Here is a 15,017-nt window from a genome sequence, read left to right on the forward strand (position 1 = left end):
AGTTAAAAGCCTATTGTTATTATTACAGTCATGGAGCACTAAACCCATAGGGGTCATACAGTGCCTTGGGGAATGGAAAGCATTCAGGCTTAATTCAAGGAATTGGAACATTGCTCTAATTCCTGGGATCAAGAGCCCCTCACCAGCATCAAGGAACTTTCTCTGAAAGGTTTAAAGCCTATTTAAAGCCTAGTTAATCATCGAAGTCGGACTGAAACATCGTCATAAGTTTCATTCTCTGATGTGCAGGTTATGTGTTTGTGCACGGTTAAGTGATATGTGCACCTGTAAGTGGTATGGTGTGCACCTGTAAGTGGTATGGTGTGCACCTGTAAGTGGTATGGTGTGCACCTGTAAGTGGTATGGTGTGCACCTGTAAGTGGTATGGTGTGCACCTGTAAGTGGTATGGTGTGCACCTGTAAGTGGTATGGCATGCACCTTTAAGTGGTATGGCATGCACCTTTAAGTGGTATGGCATGCACCTTTAACCCTTAAACTGTCTAAACAAATTTACATTCACATGTGTAGTGCTCCAAAAGTAGATCAAAGTTTTTTTTACACGTTTTCAAATGCAAAAAAAAAGAAAAGAAGATCTATGTTTTTTTACATATTTTCAAATGTTGTAAAAACGTAGATCTACGTTTGGACAGTTTAAGGGTTAAAGGAAATATCACAAAAGATTTTGGTGGCTTGGAAAATCAATATTATATTCATTTATCATAACTGTGATAATTCCACTTAGAATTATTGTACAGAGACGAGACGTACACCAAAATGTTGCTAGATTTAGGAACCATTTTCCAATTTGTACAGATTGGTTGAGCTTCAGCAGCTACCGTGGAGCAACCATGATGTGCTACGAGTGGTGCAGCAGGGCCGGGTGAGGGAGCAGCTAGACAGAGTGTCCATGGAGGCGGTGCCGCGACTGTCGTACCTGCTGCAGCGGGCACTGGTTAGGGTGGCGCGTGAGGCTCAGAGGCTCACTCGACCCCTGGCAATGTGTAGCAAGCAGGAAGTCTCCTCTGCTCTCAAGATTGTCCTGTCTCCAGCTCTGGCTGATTCCTGCATAAAGGTAACAGGCAATATAACCGATCCTCATTAGCTCCTCACATACTTCAAGGTTGTTTCTTGTAAACTCCTCTCCTTCCTTCCTCCCTCAGCCAGATTACCTAGTCTTTGACTGTTGTTTTCTTCCTGATGTGGCTGTACAACAGCTTCGGGTCAGACTTGGCTTACACTGCTATGTAATTTTCATATTGTTGTTGGGCCTCCCTCCTCACCTGTGCATATTCATTTCTTGCTCTTTGACTACTCTCCTTATTCTCCTGGGTCATTTACCTTCTTTACTTCTTCCATTCTCTAGCACACTTTGTTTTCACTTCTCTACACATTTTGGTGAACCAAGGGCTCATCCTGGCCTTATCACTTATTGCCCTTGGTTACAAACCTCTTCTCTGCTTTCTTGCATATTGTTGCCACACATTCCATCATCTCATTTACTGATTTCCCTTCCAGTTCTGTCCCACTGTACCTTGTGCAGGAAATTCCTCATGCCTGGGTAGTCCCCTCTCGTGTAGTTTGGCTTTATTCATCCTGCCCTTCCTACCTCCCTCTCCACTTGTAAAACTACCATATATTCGAAGCTTAGAACCACAAAATCACTAGCTCCAAGGGGCTTTTTGTTTGTGATGTCCTCAATATCTGCACTGCTCAAGGTGAATATTTGGTCCAGTCTTTCTGGTTCATCCTCTTCCCTTTCTCTAGTAGTATCCCTAACGTGTTGATGCATGAAGTTATCCAGTATCACCTCCAACATCTTAGCTCTCCACATTCCTGGGCCCCCATGTGGCTCCAGATTTTCCCAGTTGGTTTCTTTCTGATTGAAGTCATCTACAACCAGCAGCTTTGCCCTGCCCCCATAGGCCCTTCAGCCACTTCAGCCAGTGTGTCAACCATCTCTCTGTTACTCTCAGCATATTCTTGTCTTGGCCTCCTGCTATTCTGCAGTGGGTTGTACATCACTGCAATCACCACCTTGGAACCTCCAGACTAAAGTGTTCCTATTATGTAGTCTCTTGCTTCTCCTGTGTCTCCTCTCTCCAGCTCCTCAAAATCCCATTGGCTTTTGTTGAGCAGTGCCACTCCTCCACTCCCTCTGTTCCCTCTGTCTTTCCTTAGGATCTGAAATCCAGTTGGAAAAATGGCATTTATTATCATTCCTGAGATTTCTGTAAGGGCTGCATCTGGTAATGCCTTTGTGATTCTTTTGTGCCACTCCTCCCACTTATTCGTTATCCCATCAGCATTGGTGTACCATACCTTCAGTTTCCTCTAATATACTAGCTCCCCCTCAGTCAGGGATAATCACAGACAGCACTACTGACCACTACCCTACCTTCCTCTTAACAAACATTTGTAAACTACCATTGGAATACAACAAGTTCTCTTTTAGACTCCATGAGGAGGCATCAATAAATAACTTCACAACAGAGCTAAGTCCGATTGACTGGCCTACAGAATTTTCCAGTCCCAATGGTATCAGTGATTGGATAGACATATTTCTTAACAAATTACTTAGACTGTATAACAAACATTGTCCCATAAAAATGAAAGAGATTACAAATAAACGGCTCGGTTGCCCATGGCTAACCAACAGCATACTAAGATCCATTGATAAGAAACATCAGTATGAAAAGCAATATAGATAGGGCTTAATAAACAAAGATATTATTAAGCAGTTTGGAGGGATATGTTGTGTATCTTTATACGTATATGCTTCTAAACTGTTGTGTTCTGAGCACCTCTGCAAAAACAGTGATAATGTGCGAGTGTGGTGAAAGTGTTGAATGATGATGAAAATATTTTCTTTTTGGGGATTCTGGGTCACCCTGCCTCGGTGGGTCACCCTGCCTCGGTGGGTCACCCTGCCTCGGTGGGTCACCCTGCCTCAGTGGGTCACCCTGCCTCGGTGGGTCACCCTGCCTCGGTGGGTCACTCTGCCTCGGTGGGTCACCCTGCCTCGGTGGGTCACCCTGCCTCGGTGGGTCACCCTGCCTCAGTGGGTCACCCTGCCTCGGTGGGTCACCTTGCCTCGGTGGGTCACCCTGCCTTGGTGGGTCACCGTGCCTCGGTGGGTCACCCTGCCTCGGTGGGTCACCGTGCCTCGGTGGGTCACCCTGCCTCGGTGGGTCACCCTGCCTCGGTGGGTCACCCTGCCTCGGTGGGTCACCCTGCCTCGGTGGGTCACCCTGCCTCGGTGGGAGACGGCCGACTTGTTGAAAAAAAAAAAAAAAAGTTATTAAGCATAACACATCAGTCCTCACCAACCTAATAAGAAAGGCTAAGCAATTGTACTACTCTAATAGATTCACTGGAAGACTCTCATATTCTAGGCAGCCACAAACTGAAAAAGCTAGGGATATTGTCCTAACTAAACTGAATGAAATACAACTACAACCTATTGATACAGTCAACAAGATAAATGTTTTTTTCTCAAATTATTATTTTATTATTATTATCACACTGGCCGATTTCACCATCATTCACTCCATCACTGTCTTGCCAGAAGGGTGCTTTACACTACAGTTTTTAAACTGCAACATTAACACCCCTCCTTTTCTCAAATATAGGATCAAATCTCACCAGTAAAATCCCAGGTGCCAATGCCCGAGTGAGTGATTACTTAGATGGGAATTTCCCAACCTCCTCCTATCTTGCACCAACCGAGCCCACAAGTCACCACAATTATTAAGTCACTTAAAAATAAATCAGGAAATCTGGCTGAAGTTCCACCATTATTGTACAAACAAGTGGCTCATGTTCTTTCACCTGCTATTTCATTACTCTTAACAAATCACTAGAAACCAGCATTTTCCTGACATTAATCAAAATAGCCAGGGTCACACCAATACACAAATGAGGTGACCTCACAGATGTTAACAACTACAGGACAATATCAAACTTACTGTTGCTATCTAAAATCTTCAAGAAACTCGTGAACAAGAGATTACTATATTCTTTTATAACGATTACTATATTCTTTTATAACATCACAAAGCATCCTCCATCCCTGCCAATTTGGCTTCAGGAAAAGCTGAAGCACAAATGATCCAATTGTAAACATGCTAGACCTGCTTTACACAACACTTAAAAAAAATGAATATCCACTAGGACTCTATCGACCTAAGGAAAGCTTTTGATACAGTAGACCACAGTATCCTACTCCACAAACTTGATCATTATGGTATAAGAGGCCACGCACTTACATACAGCCTCTCCTCACTTAGTGATGTACTCGTTTACCAATAACTCAGACTTATGATGGGCTCTCTGACCAGAAATGTCATAAATGGTACAAAGGTAACATTAAAACAATATAAAAGATGGTTGACACAAACCCACTACCATTATAGTATGCTCCTCACTTAGCAACGAATTTGTTTACCGATGTGGTCTTAGGAGTGGAACTCCATCATTAAGTGAGGAGAGGCTGTATTTCAAATCCTACCTTACTAACAGACATCAGTATGTCTCTATTAAGGACATAACCTCATCAACAACACCACTGTATACTGGAGTATCACAGGAGAGTGTCCTTGGTCCCCTGCTCTTTCTCTTATACAGTGGAACCTCAAAAATCGAACTGCTCCCAATACAACCAATTATGTAAGTGTATTTTTGTAAGTGCTTTTATAAGTGTATTTTTGAGGGTCTGAAATGGACTAATCTAATTTACATTATTCCTGATGGGAATAAATTCATTCGGTAAAGGCACTCGAGCAGCCTTCTGGACTGAAGAAAGTTCGATATTTGAGGTTCCACTGTACATCAGTTATCTTCTTAATGTATCACAACTTAACCTCTTTGCTGATGACACAACTTATGTCATCTCCCACCCTAATCTTGCCTCACTCAACACTATTGTTAATGAAGAGGTAGTAAAAATATCGACATTATGTTTGGGAGCAGAATAGGTGATGCCAACTGAACATTATGATTGACAACACTCTTATTGCTAAACATAATAAGGACAAATTCCTGAGTCTGCAACTTGATGGGTTTATGAAGGATGAGGTTAACCATAGAATTGATAAAGGAAAATAGGTGAGTGGTTCATTGCGGTATCTGTGGAGACAAAAAACGTTATCTGTGGAGGCAAAGAAGGGAATGTATGAAAGTATAGTAGTACCAACACTATTATATGGGTGTGAAGCTTGGGTGGTAAATGCAGCAGCGAGGAGACGGTTGGAGGCAGTGGAGATGTCCTGTTTAAGGGCAATGTGTGGTGTAAATATTATGCAGAGAATTCAGAGTGTGGAAATTAGGAGAAGGTGTGGAGTTAATAAAAGTATTAGTCAGAGGGCAGAAGAGGGGTTGTTGAGGTGGTTTGGTCATTTAGAGAGAATGGATCAAAGTAGAATGACATGGAGAGCGTATAAATCTGTAGGGGAAAGGAAGAGGGGTAGGGGTCGTCCTCTAAAAGGTTGGAGGGAGGGGGTAAAGGAGGTGTTGTGGGCGAGGGGCTTGGACTTCCAGCAAGCGTGTGTGAGCGTGTTAGATAGGAGTAAATGGAGAAGAATGGGTTTTGGGACTTGACAAGCTGTTGGAGTGTGAGCAGGGTAATATGTAGTGAAGGGATTCAGGAAAATTGGTTATTATAGATTTAGCCGGACTTGAGTCCTGGAAATGGAAAAGAAATCTCTGGGATATTGACAGTTTGGAGGGACTTCTAAATTGTCGTATCTGAGCGTCTCTGCAAAGACAATGATTATGTATGAGTGAGGTGAAAGTGTTGAATGATGATTAAAGTATTTTCTTTTTGGGGATTTTTTGTTCTTTTTGGGTCACTCTGCCTCGGTGAGAGACAGCCAACTTGTTGGAAAAAAAAAAAATCCAACATGCAAAAAAAATTTATCTAAAACAGTTGGGATCCTCTTAAAGATACATTACTATGTACCGCATTCAGCCCTACTCACACTGTACTATTCACTCATCCATCCCTAACTCACCTATGCTATTTGTGCCTGGGGATCAACAGCAGCAACCCACCTAAAACCAATAATAACCCAACAAAAAGCTGCAGTAAGAATTATGATGCAATCCAGTGCTAGACAATGCACCCCCGTCACTCTTCAAAGACGTAAACCTACTAACTGTTCAAAACATTCACACCTACCACTGTGCAACCTATATTTACAGAACCATAAATTCTAATATTAACCCTGGACTTAAACACTTTCTTGATAGTTGCAACAGGACCCATAGACACAATACCAAACACAAAAATCTCTATGATATTCCTCGTGTTCGGCTAAATCTCTACAAAAATGGCCATACATAAAACGGCCATACATAAAACAGCCTAAAATCTGGAACTCCCTGCCCGAAAGCTCTAGAACCGCAGACTCAACCACCATTTTCAAAACTACCGTTAAAAAACACCTTATTTCCTTATCACAACCCATCATCAGGTAACTATGCAAAAACCACCTGTTCTCTTTTTGGTATCGTGAACACATCCAAAATAAAGTAAACTTACTCTTATTATCTGTAATTCTCCCTATTTTACACTTACACTCTCCCAAATGACTGCAAATATAAAATTCCTAAAATAAGTTACTCTGTCTGACTTTTTTGGGTTATCCCAGGTTCTCTACACATATGTTGCTATGTATGATAATTCTATGTAACTGTGTATACCTGAATAAACTTACTTACTGCCTAATAAATCATAAGTTCTAAGTTTGCCTGAAATACTCTGCCAATATAGGAGCTTTTATAGAAACAGTGTGTCATGCCAAGATAAAACCATTCCCATTACTAAATTTTCTAATTGTACTATTGTTATATATTAATGATAATCACTCCAGTTATCTAACGTTTGTATCAGTATGCAATAATGTATATTAAAATGTACTGCTTCATAACCGGTCTCAATATAGAGTAAGAATTAGTATTAGTCTGTCAGAAATGCCTAGGCATGCTAGTGGCCTTCTTTGTAATTAATATTTTATAATATGTAAATGTTGGGTGTAAATGTTGCAGTTTAAAAACTGTAGTGTAAAGGACCCTTCTGGCAAGACAGTGATGGAGTGAATGATGGTGAAAGTTTTTCTTTTTCGGGCCACCCTGCCTTGGTGGGAATCGGCCAGTGTGATAAATAATAATAAATATGTAAACCCCACGTTGTAAACTTTGCCAGGAAATAAATATTTTCATTTTCTTGAACACGCTATTCTGTTTTCTTTTTTGAGGTGTGGGAGACCTGACAGGATGCTGTGTGTGTGTGTGTGTGTGTGTGTGTGTGTGTGTGTGTGTGTGTGTACTCACCTAGTTGTACTCACCTAGTTGAGGTTGCGGGGGTCGAGTCCGAGCTCCTGGCCCCGCCTCTTCACTGATCGCTACTAGGTCACTCTCCCCGAGCCGTGAGCTTTATCATACCTCTGTAGGATGTGTGTGTGTGTGTGTGTGTGTGTGTGTGTGTGTGTGTGTGTGTGTGTGTGTGCGTGTGCGCACTTGCACACTCATTTGTTTGCTTGTTTATCCATTTATATTTATGTATGTACAGTATATTTGTATTTTTATGCATGTATGTCTTATTAAACATTTTTATTGTTAACAAAAATTCCAAATTGACCACTGATATGGTTCCTTTACAACATGAACCTTTATGTAAGATTGACTTTATAGTTGAAAAAAACTAATAATTCAGAGTACAGTGGACCTCTGGTTCGCGATATTAATCCGTTCCTGAGAGCTCATCGTAAACTAAAAATTTTGTAAAGCAAATCAATTTTCCCCATGAGAAATAATGGAAATCAAATTAATTCGTGCAAGACACCCAAAAGTATGAAAAAAATAACTTTTACCACATGAAATATTAAGTTTAATGCACACAAACTGAAGAAGACATTCACAGTTTGTATGTACTCTACTAACAATAGAATACATGATACTTACCTTTAATGAAGATCTGGTGATGATTGATGGGATGGGAGGAGGGGAGTGTGTCGAATCTATTGTTTAGAAGGGGAATCCCCCTCCATTAGGACTTGAGGTAGCAAGTCCTTTTCCGGGGTTATTTCCCTTCTTTTTTTAATGCCACTAGGACCAGGTTGAGAGTCACTGGACCTCTGTCGCACAACATATCTGTCCATAGAGGCCTGTACCTCTCGTTTCTTTATGACGTTCCTAAAGTGGTTCACAACATTGTCAGTGTACAGGTTGCCATCACGGCTTGCAGTAGCTGTGTGAGGGTGATTTTCATCAAAAAAGGTTTTCACTTCAAGCCACTTTGCACACATTTCCTTAATCTTTGAAGTAGGCAACTTCTTCACTTTCTCCATTCCCTCCTCTGAAGCAGTTTCCTCAGGTCTGGCTTCTTGCTGTTGAAGATGATCTAGCAGCTCATCAGTGGTTAGTTCTTCATTGTTCTCCTCCACCAACTCTTCCTCATCCTCCCCACTAACCTCCAACCCCAAGGACTTCCCCAATGCCGCAATGGATTCCTCAACTGGCATAGGCTTCTCAGGGTTAGCCTCAAACCCTTTGAAATCCCTTTGGTCTACACATTCAGGCCACAGTTTCTTCCAAGCAGAGTTCAAGGTCCTCTTAGTCACTCCCTCCCAAGCCTTACCTATAATGTTTACACAATTGAGGATATTAAAGTGATCTCTCCAAAACTCTCTTAGAGTCAATTGAGTTTCTGTGGTCACTACAAAGCACTTTTGAAACAGAGCTTTTGTGTACAGTTTCTTGAAGTTGGAAATGACCTGCTGGTCCATGGGCTGCAGGAGAGGAGTGGTATTAGGAGGCAAAAACTTGACCTTAATGAAGCTCTTGTTCCCATAAAGTCGCTCTGCCAAGTCTGTAGGATGACCAGGGGCATTGTCTAACACCAGGAGGCACTTAAGGTCTAATTTCTTTTCAATTAGGTAATTTTTCACATTGGGGGCAAATGCATGGTGTAACCAGTCATAGAAAAAGTCCCTAGTGACCCATGCCTTACTGTTTGCCCTCCACAGCACACACAAATTAGCCTTGAGGATATTCTTTTGCCTTAACGCTCTGGGAGTTTCTGGGAGTTTCTGAGGCTTCACTTTGTAATCACCACTAGCATTGGCACACATCAGAAGAGTAAGCCTGTCTTTCATAGGCTTATGTTCTGGGAGTGCCTTTTCCTCATGAGTAATGTAGGTCCTGCTTGGCATTTTCTTCCAAAACAGGCCTGTTTCGTCACAATTAAACACTTGTTCAGGTTTCAAGTCTTCACTGTTTATGTAATCCTTGAATTCCTTCACATATTTTTCAGCTGCTTTTTGGTCTGAACTGGCAGCCTTACCATGCCTAATCACACTATGTATGCCACTACAATTCTTAAATCTTTCAAACCAACCTTTGCTTGCCTTAAATTCACTCACATCACCACTAGTTGCAGGCATTTTCTTTACCAAATCGTCATACAACTGCCTAGCCTTTTCACAAATGATCGCTTGAGAGATGCTATCTCCTGCTATCTATTTTTCATTTATCCACACCAATAACAGTCTCTCAACATTTTCTAACACTTGCGGTCGCTGTTTCGTAATCACAGTTGCACCTTTTGCAACAACAGCTTCCTTGATTGCCGTTTTCCTGGTCACTATAGTAGAGATGGTTGATTGGGGTTTTGTATACAACTTGGCCAGCTGCGACACACGCACTCCACTTTCGTACTTTGCAATTATCTGTTTCTTCATTTCAATAGTCATTAGCACCCTTGGTCTCGAAGGGTTGGCACTAGAAGTTTTGTTGGGGCCCATGGTGACTTATTTTGCAGAAACAAGCACCAAAAACACTGTGATAATATGGAATGTACCGAATGTATCCTTAGATGCGAGCACACTGGCTGGCTTGTAAACACTGGCACACACATGGCAGTTCAGGCCACACGTGGACATGTCTTGGACGAATCGCATATACCAGGTTTTGTAATGGGAACCGAGGCAAATTTTTTGCGATATACATGTAATGCATTGCATACTGGATTTATCGGATAGTGATGGCATCGCGAACCAAGGGCCCACTGTATTATTATGATTTATCTCCTTATAGACTCTGGTGTGTGTTACAAGACTGTATACAGGCAGACCCTTCTCATACAGCAGGTTAGGTTCCAGGCTACTGTAGGGCCCCACTTATACAGTAGGATTGGTTCTGGGCTACATAATCTGGAGGCTGATATAGTTTATTACCAGTATGAACTTTTTTCATGTTCTACAAGAACACCTTTCTGAGTAAAATTCACCAATACATGATAGTAAGATGATGTTTACCACACAGGCATGTCTACGAGCCGCTGCCATGTACACAGTGTGTGGAGACCAGTTGAGACAATCGAAGAGTGCTCGGGCTGGTCTGAACCTCTCAGTGGGCCGCTTCATGAGGTGGATGTGCGATGTCAGGATCGGAAAATTTATCCATGAGTAAGTATTGCATCTGTTTTTCCAACTCACCAGCAGTAACTTTATTCAGGTATGGGTGCACATAAATACAGTAAGTCCTTGTATTACGAATACAGCCTCTCCTGACTGAACGATGGAGTTCTGTGCCTAAGACCACATTGGTAAACGAATTCGTCACTAAGCAAGGAGCATACTATAATGGTAGTGGGTTTGTGTCAACCATCTTTGACATTGTTTTAATGTCACTTTTGTACCATTTATAACATTTCTGGTATACACTGGACCCCCGGTTTACGATCAGCTCCCAATGCGACCAATTATGTAAGTGTATTTATGTAAGTGCGTTTGTATGTGTATGTTTGGGGGTCTGAAATGGACTAATCTAATTCACAATATTCCTTATGGGAACAAATTCGGTCAGTACTGGCACCTGAACATACTTCTGGAATGAAATAATATCGTAAACCGGGGGTCCACTGTATTTTTAAATGTTTATACAGTAGTATACTGTGTATTGTTGAAGATTGAGACACTTATGCAGCATATGGGAATCTTTATTCAGGAAACGTTTCGCCACACAGTGGCTTCATCAGTGACTGATGAAGCCACTGCGTGGCGAAACGTTTCCTGAATAAAGATTCCCATATGCTGCATAACTGTCTCAATCTTCAACTTGTCGGTTTTTCAAACCATTCATCACAACTGTGTATTGTAATAAACAGAATAAATATTGCTAAGTGAAGAGAGGCTGTATTATACACATTACAGTTACATAAATTATCATACATAGCAGCATATGTGTAGGTTACCTAGAATAAGCCATCTCCCACTGAGGCCGGGTGACCTGAAAAAGAATAAATGAATAGTTTTCTTTTTAGATTTAGTAATTTATACAGAAGGTGTTTAAGTATCTCATGAATTATTATTTGTATTGATGAGGAATTAGATATATGCAACATATGAGTATCTTTACTTGTAGTTGTTTTGCCATCCAGTGGCAAAACGTCTACAAGTTTGATGCAAGGAAGGGAAGAAGAGCTTCACTTCCTTGGATGAAGAGCTATTCAGTAGTAACGAGGCATCTCCCCCGATGAAGTTTTTTATGAGATAGGTAAATTTTGCAAGATTTACCAATGTTATTGAAAATAATAGTACACAAATAACCTGCACGTTTCCATCCAACTTGGACCATTTACAAAGTCACTCTGTAAATGACTTTTAAAATGGTCCAGGTGGAACTGACACATCGTCATAAGCTTCTCTCTCCTACGTGCGGGTTATTTATGTATTGTTCCAGTCTTTCTTCTTCTTTCAACAAACTGGCCATATCCCACCAAGGCAGGGTGGCCCAAAAAGAAAAACGAAAGTTTCTCTTTTTAAATTTAGTAATTTATACAATAGAAGGGGTTACTAGCCCCTTGCCCCCAATTGTTACAGTCACGGTATTGTAATTTTTGTTTCTAATAATAATAAATTTATTTCGTTTGTGTGGTACACAGATAATGTAGTTTGTGTGGTACACAGATAATGTAGTTTGTGTGGTACACAGATAATGTAGTTTGTGTGGTACACAGATAATGTAGTTTGTGTGGTACACAGATAATGTAGTTTGTGTGGTACACAGATAATGTAGTTTGTGTGGTACACAGATAATGTAGTTTGTGTGGTACACAGATAATGTAGTTTGTGTGGTACACAGATAATGTAGTTTGTGTGGTACACAGATAATGTAGTTTGTGTGGTACACAGATAATGTAGTTTGTGTGGTACACAGATAATGTAGTTTACATGAAATTAAATATTGTTAAGCACGAAAGCCACTAATATGCAGTGCATTTTGGCCAGACTAATACTAATGATTACAGTCTGTTGTGACATATTCAATGATAACAGTGTTCTCAGCTGTTGCGTTATGCTAAGACAGAGAGAGAGAGGAGGAGGAAGAAAGTAAGATGAAAGTCACATATTTAATCATCCCATACAAGCAGCATCTGTCTACATATCTCCATTACATATATACAATTTTTGCAACATTTTTTTGTTATTCACCGAAACAGTTCGAAGGCTGTTCTGGTTACTAAGGATGGTTGGTGATGCAAACAATGGTTCATGAAGTTAGCAGGCCCAGCACTGCTACCACTCAGCCTCACAGCTTACAATAGAATGCCTTTACAAGCAGCACTTCTATGACATGGTTGTACCAGTGACACCAACTGTGACTCATGTCTCATCCACAGTCCAGGAAAAATCATATGAAATGTACTTAAAAATATATTCTTTCTTCTTTCAACACACCGGCCATATCCCACCAAGGCGGGGTGGTCCTAAAGGAAAAACAAAAGTTTTTTTTTTTTTCAACAAGTCGGCCGTCTCCCACCGAGGCAGGGTGACCCACCGAGGCAGGGTGACCCACCGAGGCAGGGTGACCCACCGAGGCAGGGTGACCCACCGAGGCAGGGTGACCCACCGAGGCAGGGTGACCCACCGAGGCAGGGTGACCCACTGAGGCAGGGTGACCCAAAAAAGAAAGAAAATTCCCCAAAAGAAAATACTTTCATCATCATTCAACACTTTCACCACACTCACACATTATCACTGTTTTTGCAGAGGTGTTCAGAACACAACAGTTTAGAAGCATATACGTATAAAGATACACAATAAATCCCTCCAAACTGCCAATATCCCAAACCCCTCCTTTAAAGTGCAGGCATTGTACTTCCCATTTCCAGGACTCAAGTCCGACTATATGAAAATAACCGGTTTCCCTGAATCCCTTCACTAAATATTACCCTGCTCACACTCCAACAGATCGTCAGGTCCCAAGTACCATTCATCTCCATTCACTTCTATCTAACATGCTCATGCACGCTTGCTGGAAGTCCAAGCCCCTCGCCCACAAAACCTCCTTTACCCCCTCTCTCCAACCCTTGCGAGGACGACCCCTACCCCGCCTTCCTTCCCCTATAGATTTATATGCTTTCCATGTCATTCTACTTTGATCCATTCTCTCTAAATGACCAAACCACCTCAACAACCCCTCTTCTGCCCTCTGACTAATACTTTTATTAACTCCACACCTTTTCCTGATTTCCACACTCCGAATTTTCTGCATAATATTTACACCACACATTGCCCTTAAACAGGACATCTCCACTGCCTCCAACCGTCTCCTCGCTGCTGCATTTACCACCCAAGCTTCACACCCATATAAGATTGTTGGTACTACTATACTTTCATACATTCCCTTCTTTGCCTCCATAGATAATGTTTTTTTACTCCACATATACCTCAATGCACCACTCACCTTTTTTCCCTCATCAATTCTATGATTAACCTCATCCTTCATAAATCCATCCGCCGACGCGTCAACTCCCAAGTATCTGAAAACATTCACTTCTTCCATACTCCTCCTCCCTAATTTGATATCCAATTTTTCTTTTTCTAAATCATTTGATACCCTCATCACCTTACTCTTTTCTATGTTCACTTTCAACTTTCTACCTTTACACACATTCCCAAACTCATCCATAACCTTTGCAGTTTCTCTTTAGAATCTCCCATAAGCACAGTATCATCAGCAAAAAGTAACCATCAATTCCCATTTTGAATTTGATTCCCCAAAATAGGTAGTAGGTTGGTAGACAGCAACCACCCAGGGAGGTACTACCGTCCTGCCAAGTGAGTGTAAAACGAAAGCCTGTAATCGTTTTACATGATGGTAGGATTGTTGGTGTCTTTTGTCTGTCTCATAAATATGCAAGATTACAGGTATGTCTTGCTACTTCTACTTACACTTAGGTCACACTACACATACATGTACATGTTTATTTATACACACTCATCTGAGTTTTCTTTGATTTTATCTTAATAGTTCTTGGTCTTATTACTTTTCCTTTTATATCCATGGGGAAGTGGAATAAGAATCTTTCCTCCGTAAGCCATGCGTGTTGTAAAAGTTAACTAAAATGCCGGGAACAATGGGCTAGTAACCCCTTTTCCTGTAAAGATTACTAAAAAGAATAAGAAAAACAAAAGTTGCTCCTTTTAAATTTAGTAATATAGACAGTAGAAGGGGTTACTAGCCCCTTGCTCCCGGCATTTTAGTCGCCTCTTACAACACACATGACTTACAGAGGAAGAATTCTATTCCCCTTCCCCATGGAGATAAGAAATAAACAAGGATAAGAGAAAAATAGAAGAAAACCCAGAGGGTTGTGTATATATATGCTTGTACATGTATGTGTAGTGTGACCTAAGTGCAAGTAGAAGTAGCAAGACGTACCTGAAGCCTTACATGTTTATGAGACAGACAAATGGACACCAGCAATCCTACCATCATGTAAAACAATTACAGGCTTCCATTTTACACTAGCTTGGCAGGACGGTAGTGCCTCTCTGGGCGGTTGTTGTCTACCAACTTTGATATTTCAGAGTTGGAGACATTTTTCAGCATCAATTTTTAGTTAAAATATGTATATTACTACATTTTTAGTTGCATCTTACTGTACAGAAGTGAATGACATTTAGGTGTGCATGCAGAAAGCCCCTTAATATGCAAAGTAGTTCCCACAAAC

At 41.1% G+C, this 15,017-nt stretch overlaps 1 protein-coding gene across 1 annotated transcript in view; it reads left to right on the forward strand.

Moving 5' to 3' along the window:
* The window catches only part of LOC128701772 (ankyrin repeat and BTB/POZ domain-containing protein 2), a 217,349-nt gene that overhangs the window by 140,703 nt on the left and 61,629 nt on the right, over positions 1-15,017 (forward strand). Inside the window, exons 7-8 of the mRNA XM_070105091.1 lie at positions 815-1,073; positions 10,322-10,464. Of these exons, the coding sequence (XP_069961192.1) occupies positions 815-1,073; positions 10,322-10,464 (402 nt within the window). The remainder of the gene's footprint in view (positions 1-814; positions 1,074-10,321; positions 10,465-15,017) is intronic.

The sequence above is a fragment of the Cherax quadricarinatus genome, chromosome 96, assembly GCF_038502225.1.
Source record: "Cherax quadricarinatus isolate ZL_2023a chromosome 96, ASM3850222v1, whole genome shotgun sequence".
Classification (NCBI taxonomy): Eukaryota; Metazoa; Arthropoda; class Malacostraca; order Decapoda; family Parastacidae; genus Cherax; species Cherax quadricarinatus.